Source organism: Heloderma suspectum, chromosome 4, assembly GCF_057233095.1.
Source record: "Heloderma suspectum isolate Gila_16-S chromosome 4, 16-S_ref, whole genome shotgun sequence".
In the NCBI taxonomy this organism is placed as follows: domain Eukaryota; kingdom Metazoa; phylum Chordata; class Lepidosauria; order Squamata; family Helodermatidae; genus Heloderma; species Heloderma suspectum.
In genome coordinates this window covers 118,822,546-118,838,715 of record NC_139461.1, presented here as the reverse complement: position 1 = coordinate 118,838,715, position 16,170 = coordinate 118,822,546, and the positions used below count along the sequence as shown (strand labels likewise).

Here is a 16,170-nt window from a genome sequence, read left to right as displayed (position 1 = left end):
TCAAAAAGAGAGTGCCAAAGTGTCAGTTCTTTTGAGACCCCAGAGCCATCTGCCAAAAAGGAAACAAGGTTGTTTGAAGACACACTTGGTGATTGTAGTCAAAATCAGAAGTACCTGAAAGGTAAAATTAATTTTATAGCCTGTTTGACTTGAGCTATGTAAAGAACAGAACACTTGCAGATTCAGAAGCAGTGCACTTGTCTGATATGAGGGGATTGTTCATGTGTGCAGCTTGCTCCTTGCCTCTTACACTGAGCTGAAGTGTGAACATACACAGCTCCTCTGGTGCAACTGGCACTTAATCTTTAGCATTTTCAAGCATAGATTAGCTTGAAACATTTGGATGGAGGACCAAAGCAAGAATTTTCTGCTAGGGAGAAAATCCATAATGGTACTCTTGTGCCTGAAAAGCAGGTACTGTAGCAGAATTAAAATCTATTTTTTCTGGCATTCATAATTTGCAGTAACTGCACTCCAGTAAAATTTGTGAACCTCCCAGAGAGCTTCAGCTGTTGGGCAGTATAGAAATATAATAAATGAAATGAAAAATAACTTTGTAAAATAATGGCAGTGAAAGCTGACCATTTGGAGGCTTTAAGTTCAGGCTTTAAGTATGGTCCACTCAATCTAGAGCTAAGAATTGCCACTAGTAAATGCCATTATGTTCATGTGCTAAAATCCAGTGGCTTCCATAGCTCCTGACACTTAATGTGTTTTTTTTTTATTGTGAAGTGTTCAGTAGCTTCCTCCACCCATGTACAGTACAGTGAATAGACAAAACTGGAATGTAACTAAATCTTCAGACTTCCAAAGACTAAAGTGAAATAAAAACGGGGACATGCAATCCTCTTAAGTAACTTTGCAAGTGTAGGAAATATAGCCAAGGGTAACACTTCTTGGTGCAGAGTGAAATAGGATAATAAGGTATCTATTGATGTCTTTCCCAATTGCCCTGGAAATAGTGCAATGGCCATTGTGTAGAAGGTGACATGTGGAGGAAGGCTGCTAGACACAATGCAAGACCTTGGTTAGCCAACTGTAAGAGATGGGGGTGACCATCTTGTACAGACATACTATCTGCCTACAAATCATGAGGAAAGCATGACTTCTGAAAAAAGCTTGAGGAGATGCATGCACATTCTTGGCTGGCTCCCAGTATTGAATCCTTCATTCACAACTTCATTCTTCAGTAGCATGTAACCTTTTGGAATCTTGTTCTACAGACCAACGCTACAGTGAATACTATGCTAACTGGGATTACCCTGTAGTTAAGCTCCTGAAGGATCCTGTTTTCCTGGAGGTACGGATTCTGCAACGAACGGACCCAAACCTTGTTTTAGTTCTTCATGAGTGCTGGGCCACACCAAGCACTAACCCTCTACAGCAGCCTCAGTGGCCCATCCTGGTGAACAGGTAACACCTTCAAGAGAAGTTGGGGATTTGAGGCTATTGAAGAGCTCTTATCTTACTGCAGCAGTTCTGTCTCTTTCAGGTGTCCATATGGGGGTGACAATTACCAGACTCAGTTTGTCCTTACTGGAACAGCTTCAGGGCTAGAGCATCCATCTCACTACCAACGCTTGGTTGTCAGCACTTTCACCTTTGTGGACTCTGATCCCCAGCAAGCACTTACTGGACCTGTAAGATCTGTTCAATGGCAGAGGTTATACATGAACTGGATTACTGAGACATGGCCTAGAAAATAATATATGCATTTCTTGAGCATGAGTCTGAGATTGTGCATGTACCATTTATTTGTTGGCGTTTAGCATCTCCTGTTTGATCTGTATGATCACATTTTACTGTCTAAATATCTGTCTGGGGCATTCAGTTGCTATCCTTTTTCTTGACATAGATTCTATATCTTTAACAGCTGGCATGCAGAAGTTAAACAGATGCAGTTTTTCTTTTAAAAGCACAGAATCTGTGTCAAGAAAAAAAAGCCAGTAGTGATATTCTGCAGTTGTGCCAATATTGCAAGGTGTGCTGAATAATGTGAATAAATATGTTTCTTCTAGAAACTTCTATCATCTGTTTCAAACAAGGGGCAGTATCCACCCCACTGATTCCCTTCTGCCCCACCTATTCCCTTCTGCAAGCAGTGGGTTCCGCTAATTCTCTTGTGCAAGCAGGACCCACCACTCAGGCAATGGAGATTTAGCACTTCCTAGAGGAATCCCCAACTGAGTGGTGGAAACACTTGTTCTGGATCAGGACAGGTCCAGGGACAGGTTTCTAGATTGAGCTGACCTGCCCCCTACCAGAAACGAGTGTTTCTGCTTGTTTCAGGTTGCCATCCAGAAGTGCTAAATTACAAGTGGGGGGCACTTGTGCAACAGAATCGGTAGGGCACAAAAGAATCAGCGGGGGTGTAAGCATCCCATTGGATACTGCCCAAGAGTGGCTAGATGTCATTCAACTTCGCTAAAATGGAATGAGAATAAGTGTAAACCATAGTGCAATATGGTGCATCTATGGCCAGATCTACACCTAGTGTCATATCATTACGATCCCATCATGGTAACACTATATCCCTCTTGCGCATTTATTCCTTGTAGGACACACAATAGCATTTGTTGTGGTATTTTGGATAATGTACAATAGGAAGCATGGAATAACACTATGACAGCAGTATATCGAGTGTGTAATGTGCCCCAACAGTTATCAGTGCACTTGAATACCGCTATAAAGCAGTAGTGATCTAGCCTATGTTTCCCAAAACTGTTCTCATCATATGTTGTGCAGATATTCAATTTGTTGTTTGAGAGAGTATGTGTTTGAGTGTGGATGAAAAACAGACAGCAAAGCAATACCTTGGTGCCCTGGACTACAGGTCCATCAAGATATCCATTTACTAGGTATCATAGTGTACATATTAACTCATTAGTAAGCCTATCTTGTGTATTGCCCTGCCAAGTAGTGAGGGAAGTCTTACTATAAGAACCTAAGTTAGGTTTTTGGTCTATTGGATCAGACCAAAATCCTGTCTGGACCACTGTTCCCACAGCAGCCAACCTATGGGAAGCGTCTAAACGACCATAGTTTCTGGGAACCAAGCTCAGAGACAAGGCTTGGAGCTTGGTTCTGAGAAACCTGGCTCCCTGCTCCCTCCCCAGCCACCTTGTAGGCAGCATGTCCCTGGCTCCACGCTCATAACAGCAGCACAAAGCAGGCAAAAAGGGGGCATTCCTGGGGGCGGGGAGTGTGGAAGCACCGTTATGGTGCTTCCTATGCATCATCTGGCCTACCCTCCCCCCACTCCGATGCGCCTTGGCTAGACAGCCTAAATCAGCTGTCCAGCTGCAAATGCAGGGTGGCCGGAGTGAGGAAGAGAGGATTCCCTCTATGCTCCACCTGCCCTGCATTGGATAGTTAGCTACCTCTGAGTTTGGAGGCGGCCGACTATCCCCATAGGATTGTAGCCTTAGTGTGCCAGCCTGCTCTTAAAGGCATAAGAAGAGCTGCTCCAGGAAAAGGTTTCTGATCGTGTTCACCTGTGATGAAGATGTCCTCACAACTACTTCAGAGCGCAATCCTTTGACTGTCTAGACAGAAAAAAAAGCCCTACAATTCCCAGCATGCCCCAGGCAGCATGGCTGCTGTTAAAGGGGCAGGGGCAGAAAAAATGTGGCAATCTTACTTCCAAGTCTCTGAAAAGCCTGTTGGTTCTCAGACCAAATTACTCATCTGCAGGAGTCATTTGCAGTCATTACAGATAACTTAGCCTGTGTTCTGGCTTCTGGGACAGGTTCTGTTAAGTACAATAATCCTGATATTCAGGCATCCACAAGCTCCATTCAGGCATTTGCCTGCTCATGTGTAGGGTTAAAATGTGGCAGAGGGCATGGGCATGCATGTAAGCCTTGCCCCCAGCATCCCTGTGCTCCCAGCTTCCACGTGAAGGTCTCAAGAGGACTCTGTAAGCACGTTCAGCTGAACACACTTACCGAGTTCCCAGGACTGCGAACTCTGCCTAAGAGTTTCTGATCATGAGAACTCTGTAAGTGCATTCAGCTGAACGCACTTACTGTCTGTAATGTATGTAAAAGTGGTATAGTTCAATCACTGCCACCCGATGGTGGTGGTAGTGCCATACACTCGCACTTGCACTCACACTCCTACTGGGAGGAGTAAAGTTTCATTGTTAGCTCACCCTGCAAGCTGGTGTGTGTGTCTTCTTTACCCTGGTCAGCACAAGATGTAACACACACTTACAAATAGGGATGTACAGACTGTGTAAAATCCGCTCTGTGTTTCGTAGATTGCGAGGGCCTTTTGGTCCGTTGCCCACTCACAAATAGATGTGAATTATTATTTTTTTCACCATGTAGAAAATTACACACATAATTACATAAGAGGTTTTGTAACAATTTACATAATTTACCTTAGTAAGTAACACTTAGTGTAGTGTCCCCCATTCCATCCAACTTTTCCTCAGCAGAAACTTGCATATTTTCCTACGAATAAATATGCGTAAATTTGAGGAAAGTAAAAAAACAAAACAAAAAATACCTAGAACTCCACAGACTCCACATGGCCTGAGGGGGTCGCTCTGTAGCGGATTCTGCAGGATGGATTCTTAGAAATCAGAGCTCATTTTAGTCCATCTCGAATTTCTCCAGTATCCCTACTTACAGAGCCCTCTTCATACCTTGTTGCATCTAACTGGGCACCAGCCGTGTGAGGATGCTAGAGGTAGGGATGTCAGAGAATTCCGCAACGGATCTCGGTGAGGCCGAATGACAGTGCATTCAGCCCCACGAAACCTGTCGCAGAACAAAGCCCCCAACCCCCCACCCCACGAAAGACGCGCGGGACGAAGTGCCTGCCGCCCCCACCCCATGAAAGGCGGGTGAAACAGAGCACTTACCTGCTCCCATCTGTGCTGCTGTGCGAATGGCGGCCGTCCTGTGGCCGCCATTCGCTTCCTCCTCCTTCAGCCGTGATAGGCTATGTAAATACTTATGCCATTTGCGTCCCTGTGGAGGCCGTGATAGGTTACGTATTTACGTAGCCTATCACGGCGGGGGTGGGGGGAAACCCCAGCATACGCAAATGGTGGCAGCTACCACTATTTGCGTACACTGGGCTTTTTTTTCCCCCTGCCATGATAGGCTACATAAATATTTACGTAGCCTATCATGGCTCACTGCAGGGACGCAAATGACAGCGGCTACGACAGCCGCCATATGCGTCCCTGCAGGGCTGCCCAGCAGCCGGATGTCCAGCTGCGGGCGGCCGGAGCCAGCCGGCGGCTCTGCGGCTTGGCTGCAGAGTAGAGCCGGCCGGCCAGGATTCTGGGGGGGAGGCACAGAGCGCCTCCCCCCCCCAGCGAGGATTCCGGGGGGAGGGACGGAGCGCCTCCCCCCACCTGCGGAACCAGGTAAGTGCGGTTTCGTACACCCCTAGCTAGAGGAAGGGCTTACGTGAGCGCCCATGACCCCTTCACACTTTAGCGGACAGGCAAACACCTGCATAGGGTTACAGTGGTTTAGGGAGCTGTAATTTGGTGTCATGGATAGCTGTTTGATGGGCATCCTTTACCTATTCTCATGTCTCTTACAGTCATAATTGCTTTATATAAAAAGTTAATAAAATTGTTCAAATTATTTAGCTTTCTTTAAGTATGTGAATCATAGCCCTATATGTTACAACAACATATAGGAGCAGGCTTTGGCTCCATAGCAGTTTACAAGTGAACTAGGCTGAATCTATCTTTCCAACCGCAGGAAAGCTGTATTACAAGGCAGCAATGATATGCTAATGATGAGTTTGTATTAATAATTTGTGCACACAGCTGCTTTCAGCCAGACCTCATTTTTTCCATTATTTAACTGAGCTTCATTCTACTTGTTTGTGAACCCCCTAGTGCTACTGAGTTTGCAATACCTAGGGTAACTGGGAATTCATTTAAACAAGATGAAAATCAGATTCACATGGGCCTATAGCTAACTTTGAAGAAGCATCTGAATCGAATAAAATTGGAAGCAGACTTATTCTCTAGCAAAAACAAATGAGGCGACAATCAGAATAAACGTGCTTCAATCTTTTTACAGCCGAATGGTTTATTAGCTCGTTCACAAAGCAAACCATTCTGAAGTTTGCACTGGCCAGGTTCACACAAGCCATGGTTTGTGGGGTGGCTTAGAAGGCACCCCACCACACACTGTGCCAGGTTTAGATGGCACGACAACCCGCACCATTGGTAATGATCAAATAGCAGGCACACAAGCGGAATGAGCGGGAAAAGAAGCCACGATGGCTTCTTTTCTCCTGCTGATTGTGCAAACCCAGTCACTGTGTGCCCATGAAGGTCTGGCCCTACCAACAGGTAGGGATGTACGAAACCCCGCTTACCTGGCTTTGCTGGGTTCCACTGCGGGGGGGAGGCACTCCGTCCCTCCCCCCAGAATCCGGGCCGGCCGGCTCCGCTCCGCGGGGATTCCGCGGAGCCACCGGCCGGCTCCGCCAGCAGCCCAACATCCGGCCACTGGCTAGCAGGGACGCAAATGGCGGCGGCCGTAGCCTCCACCGTTTGCGTCCCTGAATTCAGCCGTGATAGGCTATGTAAAGACTTACGTAGCCTATCACGTCTGGGTTAAAAAAAAAAAAAAAAAGTATATGCAAATGGCGGCTACGGCCGCCACCATTTGCGTTGTTATTTTTGGCCATCTTCGTCTTCGTAAATATTTACACAGACTAAGATGAAGACAAGAAAGGGGAACACAAATAGCATAGCGGACACTAAAGTTCCCCTTTATTTTCATCGTCTTACTCTACGTAAATATTTACATAGACAAAGATGGCCAAAAATAAGGAACGCAAATTGCGGCGGCCATAGCCACCGCCATTTGCATACGCGTTTTGTTTTTTAACCCAGACGTGATAGGCTATGTAAGTCTTTACGTAGCCTATCACGAATGGGGGTGGGGGAACAGACTGCAAATGGCGGCAGCGGTGGCTGGTCATAAGACCAGCCACCGCCGCTGCCAAAGCCCCCGCTTGAGCTGCTGCCGTCCAGAACATCTGCCCCAGGTAAGTCTCGTCCCGGGGGGGATCCACGGGGTGGTGGCGGGTGGTGGCAGGCCGTTCTGCCATGGAGTTCGGGGGGCTGAATGCACTGGCATTCGGCCTCACCGAGATCCGTGGCGGAATTCTCTGACATCCCTACCAACAGGCAAAGTGAGGCAGCTGTCTCAGGCAGTAAAAGCTGGGAGGTGGCAGTAAGGTGTTGGGTGAGAGAGCAGTGTGTGCCACATGCCCTGCCCTGAACCCCCAGTGGTAGCCTGCTGCCTTCAGGTGTGGTGGAGGACACTGTCAATATTGAAGAAAGATTCAGCTGCTAGTCCAGTTGGTTTGTGTACATAGAGTGGGAGGGCTGTGCGATCTTGTTCTTTGCCTCAGACAGTGAAATATCTTGGGCCAGTCCTATGCCCATGTACAAGGTCTACATGGCACAGGGCATAGGACTGGGCCTCCAACTATTTATTAAATTTATTAATCGCCCATCTGGCTGGTCACCCAGCAACTCTGGGCAATGTACAAAGTGTATAATAGAACAGTTTAAAACAATAAAATTTTACAGTAAAACTAGGGCAGCCCCTGGACTTACATGTTCTACACAGCTTACTTCCACACCATCCGTATTCACAGAGGTGTAGCTCAAACTGGCCCTACGACATGAGAAGTGCTCATTTTCATAATTAAATGTAAGCAGTATTATTTAAACCAAAAGTGTGTCTTGTGAGTTTCTAAAGTATGAATCTGAAATGAGCCCCAGGATAACTAAGGTCATTGGGAATTGGCTCCTTTATTGTACTATTTGCGGTTCATTGCTGTAGAGGGTAAAGGACCAAGAGAAGCAAGATACCTTCCACACACACAGGTATGTGGTAATAATCTGTGTCTGTGAGTCCAGCCAATGAACCATATTCAACTGTAACATAAAGGTTGTCAGACATGTGGCAGTGTGGATGGATAGATGCTCCAGGATGAAAACAAGAGCAAGGGTAGACTGCAGTTTGTGTTGCCTACTAACTAGTAAAGTAAAGTGTTTGAGAGGCCTCCCTTTAGCTAGCATATTACAATGCATTTTGCATCTTTCCTGGCCTCTTTAAGAAAAGATACTTGGGTGAAGCCAGGGCCAGCTTTAGCATTAGGTAGAGTGAAGCAGTCACGTCAGGTAGCAGATGTTGGGAAGTGGCAGCAAGGTGTTGGAGGAGAGACCACGCAGCCTGCTCCGCATCCCCTATGTTAGCCTGCTGCTTTCAGGTGCAGTGGAGGATAGGAAAATGGATGGACTCACTTGTGCCTGCCGAATGAGAGCACTCACGAGCTGCCGCTGCAGCCCACCTACTCCTGCGAGCTGGAGTGGAAGCCCTGGAGGGCTCGGTGAGCAGTTTGGGACATTTCCCCTCTCATCCCTGCTACAGCAGCAGTGGCAGCGACAGGAATAGGCTGGTCATTTTACATACAGCCAGGGCCAGAAATATTGGAACAAAGATAACTGTTTTGTCAGTTGGCCTCTGTACACCACCACATTGAAGTTGAAAGGAAACAAAACAGACACAGATGGGAGCAAAGTCAGGACTTTCAGCTGTAATTCAAGGGGTTTGACAAGTGGGGCACGAACCATTCAGGAAGTACAGCCAGCGGCATGCACACACACCCATCGTTGGTGGCTCATAAGTAATGGAACGAATGGCTGACAAGCAGCTGCATGGCCAGGTGTGGCCTGTTTCCAGGACCAATCAAGCAGAGAAAAGGCCTGGGTGTTCCATTGTTCCGTTACTTATGAGCCACCCACGATGGGTGTGTGTGTATGCCACTGGCTGTCCTTTCTGAATGGTGAGTGCCCCACTTTTGTGTTTTGTCAAACCCCTTGAATTACAGCTGAAAGTCCTGACTTCGCTCCCATCTGGGTGTGTTTCCTTTCAACTTCAATGTGGCGGTGTACAGAGGCCAACTGCCAAAACAGTTATCCTTGTTCCAATATTTCTGGCCCTGACTGTAGGTCTCTTACCCTTATGTAAAATGACCGGCCTGTCCCTGCCACTGCTGCTGCCACTGTCGCAGGGGTTGGAGAAGGAGAAGAGGAGCTCTATTCTCCCCTTCATGTCCCTGCTATGGTGGCAGCAGCGGCAGGGACAGGCCAGTCATTTTACATCAGTCTCTTACCCTTATGTAAAATGACCAGCCTGTCCCTGCCACTGCCGCTGCCACTGTCGCAGGGGTTGGAGAAAGAGAAGAGGAGCTCTGTTCTCCCCTTCATGTCCCTGCTATGGTGGCAGCAGTGGCAGGGACAGGCCAGTCATTTTACATCAGTCACTTACCCTTATGTAAAATGACCAGCCTGTCCCTGCCACTGCTGCTGCCACTGTCGCAGGGGTTGGAGAAGGAGAAGAGGAGCTCTATTCTCCCCTTCATGTCCCTGCTATGGTGGCAGCAGTGGCAGGGACAGGCCGGTCATTTTACATGAAGGTAAGAGACTTACATAAAATGTAAGATATTTTGACCACTGCTGCTGTGGTGGCAGCAGGTGGCTCGCTGAGGGACTGGGTGCCTGCACACTTGCACGTGCTGAGTCGGGAAGTGTGCGGTCTGCGGCCTGCTCTCCAGGGCACTGAGATGGTGTTTTCTTGCCAGTCTTTGAGCCCCAACTGGACGTCCATGCCATCCCTAGTGGAGGATGCTGTTCTATGATCAATGTTGAAGACAGATTCATCTGCCAGCCCAGTTGGATTTTGTATGTGGAATGGGAAGGGGTGCCATCTTGTTCTTCACCTCAGGCAGCAAAATGCTTTGGGCCATCCCTGGGTGAAGCAGCATTTCTAACTTGAGATGTAGAATGGTATCTGGAATGTGTACATCCACTTTCATCCAGATTTATCAATCTTCAGGGGACATATTGCAAGATGCATTGCATTGTGTTTTATATTTTTCTTGCCCACCTTGAAAATGGGTGTGAGTTGGGTTTGAACTTGAATGCAGAATGATGCCCTGAATTAGGAACCTGTACTGACCACCAGAAGATTCTCTTTGGACTTCAGTGATTTGGAATTAGCAGCCCAATTTTGCTCAGACTGCTTTGGATAAAATTGCCATTTTTGCTTTTTGGTAGAATTTGATGAAATTTATAGGTATAGTCACCCTACTAAGGGGATAAAGCCTGCCAAGTTTCAGATAGAGAGGTACAGGATGTGTGTGAAAGAGCTGCCTTTACAGTGTCAGGGGTTTCAAAATAGGATTTGCTTACCCCCTTTGGAGGGGGGGCTTATATGAAAATGACAAACCTTTATTTTAGGGGAAATATTTTAGAATGATATGTATGGGGGAGGAGGGTTGTACTAGGCACCTTTACGTTTGATTGGAGGGAGGGATAAAAAGAGATTCACATACACCCTGTGTTTTTGTGGGCAGTTTGCATGTATATGTTGTAGAGTGTCTGTTAGTAAGTAGCCTGTAAAAAATTCAGAAGAATAAGTGCAGTGGCTAGGATGTTATGATGAATGAAACACAGTTGGACACTTCTTTTGTTTGTTTGTTTTCTGCTCCCCAGAAGAACATAAGAAGAGCCGTGCTGGATGAGACCAAGGGTGTATCTAGTCCGGCATTCTGTTCACACAGTGGCCAACCAGCTGTCGACCAGGAACCTGCAAGCAGGACACGAGCCCACGATCACTGATGATGTTGTGCAATGTCACAAATTGCTTTCTGGAATTAGAATGTCCTATTTTGTCTAATAAATGGACTGCTGATTTGGCATCTGTATCAGATATCTCTATGGATCTTCAGTTACACTTTATTCAGCAAAAACTTTTGTTTCAGGGCTATTGCCACCACAGTGTCTCTTTAATAAAGGTTTGTCAATCTCGGCTAATTGTTGGACTTGTAATGCAGTTAAAGCGTCTCTTATTCACATGTTTTGGAAATGCCCAATAGTTGCCTCCTTTTGGGAGGAAGTTATTATACGGATACATTTTGCATTGGAAAGCTCTTTAATATTTACTGATGTAAATGTCCTCTTAAATTACTTACCTGCTTTTTGGAATATAACACATGGGCAGCGTAAATGGATCTTTCACACTCTTTTGGTTGCTAAAAGACTGATACTACTACGATACTGGAAGGATAAAAAGCTCACCACCTATAATGCAATGGATTGAAGACTTAACAACACTAGCAACATTTGAAAGAGTGGTATATAGGTGTAACTTGCAAATTGACTTAATTTGTATATAGGTCTGCTTTTACTGAAGTTTATGTGTAATCTATTATTTTTCTCTTTTTTCCTCCCTAGAATATTGTAATATTTGAAACTAAGGATTTTAGAATATGTTGTTATATTTTTAATTTTTTTGGTTTTGTTATGTTTTTTGTTTGTTTGTTTGTTTGCTTTGTTTTGTTTTGTTAAAGCTCACAATAAAAAATTGAAGAAGAAAAAAAGAAACTGTGCTTTCTTACATGCAACTTGCAGGAGGATTTTCTAACAATACATTAAGGTTCAGATGCTTCATAAAGCAATACAGGACAAGGACAGCGTGGGGCATCTTTTCTGGTGCCAGGTACTGCATCTTCCCCAACTGGATTTGGGCCTGAAATACCAAGGAAAAGAGTGGGTGCATGGAGGGTAAGTTGTAAGCAAGCCCAGTATGTGACATTGTGCAACATCTTTATTGATCACGGGGCACGTCAGTTAAGGCACAAACCTTAGCTTCCAATTTCTTGGTGGAGCGTAAGCCAACATGAGATAGCCTTAACTCTGGTCTTACACTGTCAGGTTTTTTTTAAATCATTGCATAGAACTAATGTTTTCTATAGTTTTTTGTTCGTGCTATTATTGGTATGATGATACAACATCAGCAATGTTCCACCAAGAGAAGAGAAAGGTGTTCAAGCTCTTCCAGAAAGATTCACAGCTACATGACAAAGTTGCTTTATTCCTGGGGTCTTCAATAAGCCCACAGGCACTAATGTGCCCCCAGACACCTCTCTTGATATCCACAAGGCACCTTGCCCCTATAAAATCAAATACATTTATTTCCTAAGGTGGTGGTGGTATTATCATAATTACTATTACTGTTATTATTATTAAACTGGGAGGCTGGCATGCTGCAAACCAAAGTGCTACCCTCCAGCACCATCTTTCTTTGGGTTCCAAAAAGTGATTTTGTATTTTGGACCCCACCTCTGACTTGTACTTACGTTCTTGGACAAATTACCTACCAGTTTGCCTTCTGAAAAATGAGTGCTTTGTGACCAGCCACACCCACCATAGTAGCTGTTTTATGAATGGGCAAGCCCCCTCCATGGCAGCCATTTTGTGAGAACACCTCTCTCAAAATTCCAGATGTGCCCACTGGCCCCCAAAAGTTGGGAGACTCCTGTCTATTCAATGACCCATTTGCCAAACAGATGCCATTGTAGCTGCAGGTCTTTTATGTTTGCTATGTATGGTGCATGCAGCGATGAGACTTCCAAATACTGCACATATATCAGACGTCTCATGAACCAGCAATCACTATACTTGAAATGAGTATACCAACGACAACACAGGTCCTACAAGCATGCAAAGCAAGCACATGGGTTATGTTCAAGTTCTTTTGTAGCATGTGGTACATCTGTATCAAACCCAACAGAGATGAAAGCTTCCTAATGGACACTTGACGCTAATAACACAACATTATCACAGCCTGCTCTTTAGAGGTTTTTGACCTAATTAGCTGTGGTTGTACTCTACATGTATTCCAACCTGTGGCTACACAAAGTAGGATTGGAAGTGCTGACTAATTTGTGTGAATTGTCATGGTATGTCTTGCAGGTAATGCAGAAATTGACCCTAACAATGATGGCTGGATTGAGTCAACTAATAGAGAATATTATTCATTATATATTCTTCTGTAAATTATACACTTTCCCCAAGAAAATATTTCTTACACCTTTGTAGGAAGGAATCTTTGATAAAACTTTGGCTGAACAAATGTGTAAACTACTTGTAGATACGGATCTGTATGTAACCAATCTAGTAGCTTTATTTGCTATGGCTGCTAAAAAGATTAGAGCAAAGGTCCCAAAAACTGTTGATGTAAGCTGTGCATATGATGAATTGATTTGACTGGCTTGTTCGATCTTTTTTTTCTGTGTGACTGTCTCTTATCATGTAAAATTGTAAGAACTTATGGTTATATCCAATAAAACTGATTGTTTGACTGAGCCAACTCAGAGTCATGTCTAATCTTGACCCTGATGGAATTGATTCTTCCTTGCTGGAAGCTCCATGATCAAAGCATTTCGCATCAAATGATGCCTCACCCCTTAGCCAACAGTGTTAACTCTGGTCTTACACTGTTCATCCACAGAATTTATTTTGGGTGAGGTGTTTACTTGTATATGAAGCTAGAGCATCTTTTAGCCTGTTTTACTTGAATGACAAATACGGAATTTTTGAATACAATTTCATAATTTAAGGCATACCCATAACAATAATCGGTTGTATCCAACCTTGTCATGGAAGCAGAACCAGGAACGGGCAGTTCCCTCTCCCCACTGCAGCCATCCGCATGCCTTCAAAATCTGCTTTGGAGAGCTGGAAAATCCTCCAGAGCAGATTTTTAGGCAGCAGCACAGATGGCTGTGCCAGGGAGAAGAGAGGGTGAAAGTCCCACCGTGCTAGCTGACATCCGCTATTGCGACATGGGATTTAACCCAATGTCTGTACCAAATACATGATACTAATGCAAAGTGACTGTCATAATGGTTGACGGTCTATTGAGGTTTTATAGAATTTTTAGTGTGATGTTAAGGGAAATTTATCTGACATGTGCAAATGTTAAGCATTATAACAATTAATTGTAACTTTTACACCCAAATAGAATGGTTCTACTGGACTATTAATAAAAACATTCTGTCAGAGTTTTGGGCTGGGCACTCTTGTTTGTATACAAAATTATTCACATGAGACACTTCAAAGCTCATCTCTGTATCACGAGTAAATGTTATTAATGCAAAAGATAATTACATTTTGCATTCCAGCCAATGTAGGTTTTATGATCAAGACTAGACTGTCAGTTATTTGGGGCTCAGTTCTATGGGTTGTGCTCTGGGTACTCATAAGCCCCAAATGTGGAGGCTTACGAATATCCTATGTAGAGATGGGGGCACCTTGCACCTGCCTCTCTGCATTTTAGCTAGACAGGCAATTTTGCCCATCTAGTGGAGGCTTCGGGGAAGGGAGGCTGTAGGAAAGCTCATAGGACTGCTGCCCCGTTCTCCTCCCCTCCCCTGGGAATGCCCTCTTCTCCCTGTCTCCACGCTCTGTTTTATGGGTGGAGGAGAGGCAGCTGGCGCGGTTCTCTCCATGCTGGCTATGAGGAGGTCAGGGAGGAGAGCGTGGTTTCCCAGCTCAGAGCTCAGAGCCAGGCAACTGAAAAAATTCTATGTCCCCCAGATGCTGTCTAGGGGATATGGGATTGCTCCCTCCGTATGTTACTACATTTTTACAATGAGGAAGGGGCATCAAAAAGTTGGTGGTACAGAAAGTGCATCAGCATCTCGTGTAAATCCTCTGACATCCTGTCTTCTTCAGCAAATGGTGTGAGAGAAAAGGTATGGGTGTGGGGTTTGATGTGAACTTATTTAAAATGAGAAGATTCAAAACCACAATGTTTTGTGTGAACTGTGAAGCAGGGAGAGATGGAGAGTTCACCTCAGAGGACTCCCTGTTTGATACTTGACAGTGAAGAATTCAAAAGCACAAGTGAAAAATGCTATCATTGATTGAGGAAGCACTACCAGTAGATGGGTATTTTCTGGCAGAGGTTTCCATACAATAAAGTAAGTGTATATTATATAGTAATTTATATCCTATCTTTCCCATACTCACACCCAATGTACACATGTGGTAGACATGTGGTAAATACATTCCAGAAGTGTACCACATCCAGGTGGGGTACTGAATGTGTGAATTTCTTAGTAACTATATTTTTTCCCTCCCAGAGCAAACAGCACCAGGGGCAGGCAGTTTTGATTGGGAAATTGCTGCAGATGCAAGAGAGAAAGGTTAACATTCCCTCCATGCTATGAGTAAATCCAAGACCTACATAGCTGCATTTCAGTTTGTTTAAAATGTGTAGTTTGGCCTTATTTAATCTCCTAATCTACCAGTTAGGCCCTTTGAACATTTCTGTAATTGTGCAGTAAATATATGTTATTCAGCACTGACTGGAAAGAACTGGCCAAAGGAAATAATTGCCAACATTTTTTTTTTTTTTTACTTTGGCAGCCAAGATTACAAACATCGATTTTTTCTAAGACATCAGTTATGTTTGAACTCCGTGCATTTAAAAAAAAATTTCCCCTGGAAGCCCTTAGAATTATTTTATATTCAGAGTGACCAGTGTGAACTCAGTAGGAAAAAAAAAGAATTTAAACTTCCCTGTAAGGAGGAAAAACAGTCCATGTGGTGTTAGTAGTACTGGCAAAAAAGATAAAGCAATTTTTAAAAACCCACACCATTCAGAGGTGGTGTCAATAACAAGAGGCTGTGAAACATTAATTTCCACTTGCCTGTTGCCACATGTCCTCGTCTGTTCCCACACGTACAAGAGAACTCACATGCATACATGTGTCGAGACAGACTTGGGAATGAAGATTCCTTTGCCTGAGGTGTGGTGTGCACACAGCAGATTTATGCGCTGTGCTTCAATGTGGGGGCAGTTAGTCCAAAAGTGGGAGGAGATAAGGAGAGTTAGCTCAAACAACCATTCATGTACAAAGTTACAGACTTTATTTTTCAACACACACACACGTTACACAAGAGAAAAACAGCTTGGTTAATATACCAACCTCCAAGCGAATGGACCAGTCTACAGGTTCTAATAGGCTTGACACAAAGACAGAGAAAGATGGAGATTAGGGAATTTATGTGGGAGGTGGCGCTGTGGAAATAAGTTGTTTCTCAGTTGGTCAGCAACATATGAACCTTCTTGCTTATTGCAACATGCTGTAGAAGCCTTCTTCCAGGCCCCTTCTTTGTGTGAAGTAAAATCTATTGAGGTCTGGGAGAGGGCATTCTCTGTTGTGTCACCAAAGCTTTGGAAACAGCTTTCCAGGAGGGCCCCACTCTGCTTTTTAAAGATTAAAACCTTAAAAAAAATCTCCTGTGACTTTTAA

General features: G+C 44.6%; 1 protein-coding gene across 1 annotated transcript; it reads left to right on the top strand.

The window, feature by feature from the left end:
* On the top strand, positions 1 to 1,804 carry LOC146347368 (zona pellucida sperm-binding protein 4-like; the record flags this gene model as incomplete). Its single annotated transcript, XM_084851498.1, has 3 exons — positions 1 to 121; positions 1,224 to 1,413; positions 1,493 to 1,804. Coding segments are annotated over 3 exons (525 nt in total), but the record flags the coding sequence as incomplete, so codon positions are not given.
* Between the last annotated feature and the right edge of the window lie 14,366 nt (positions 1,805 to 16,170).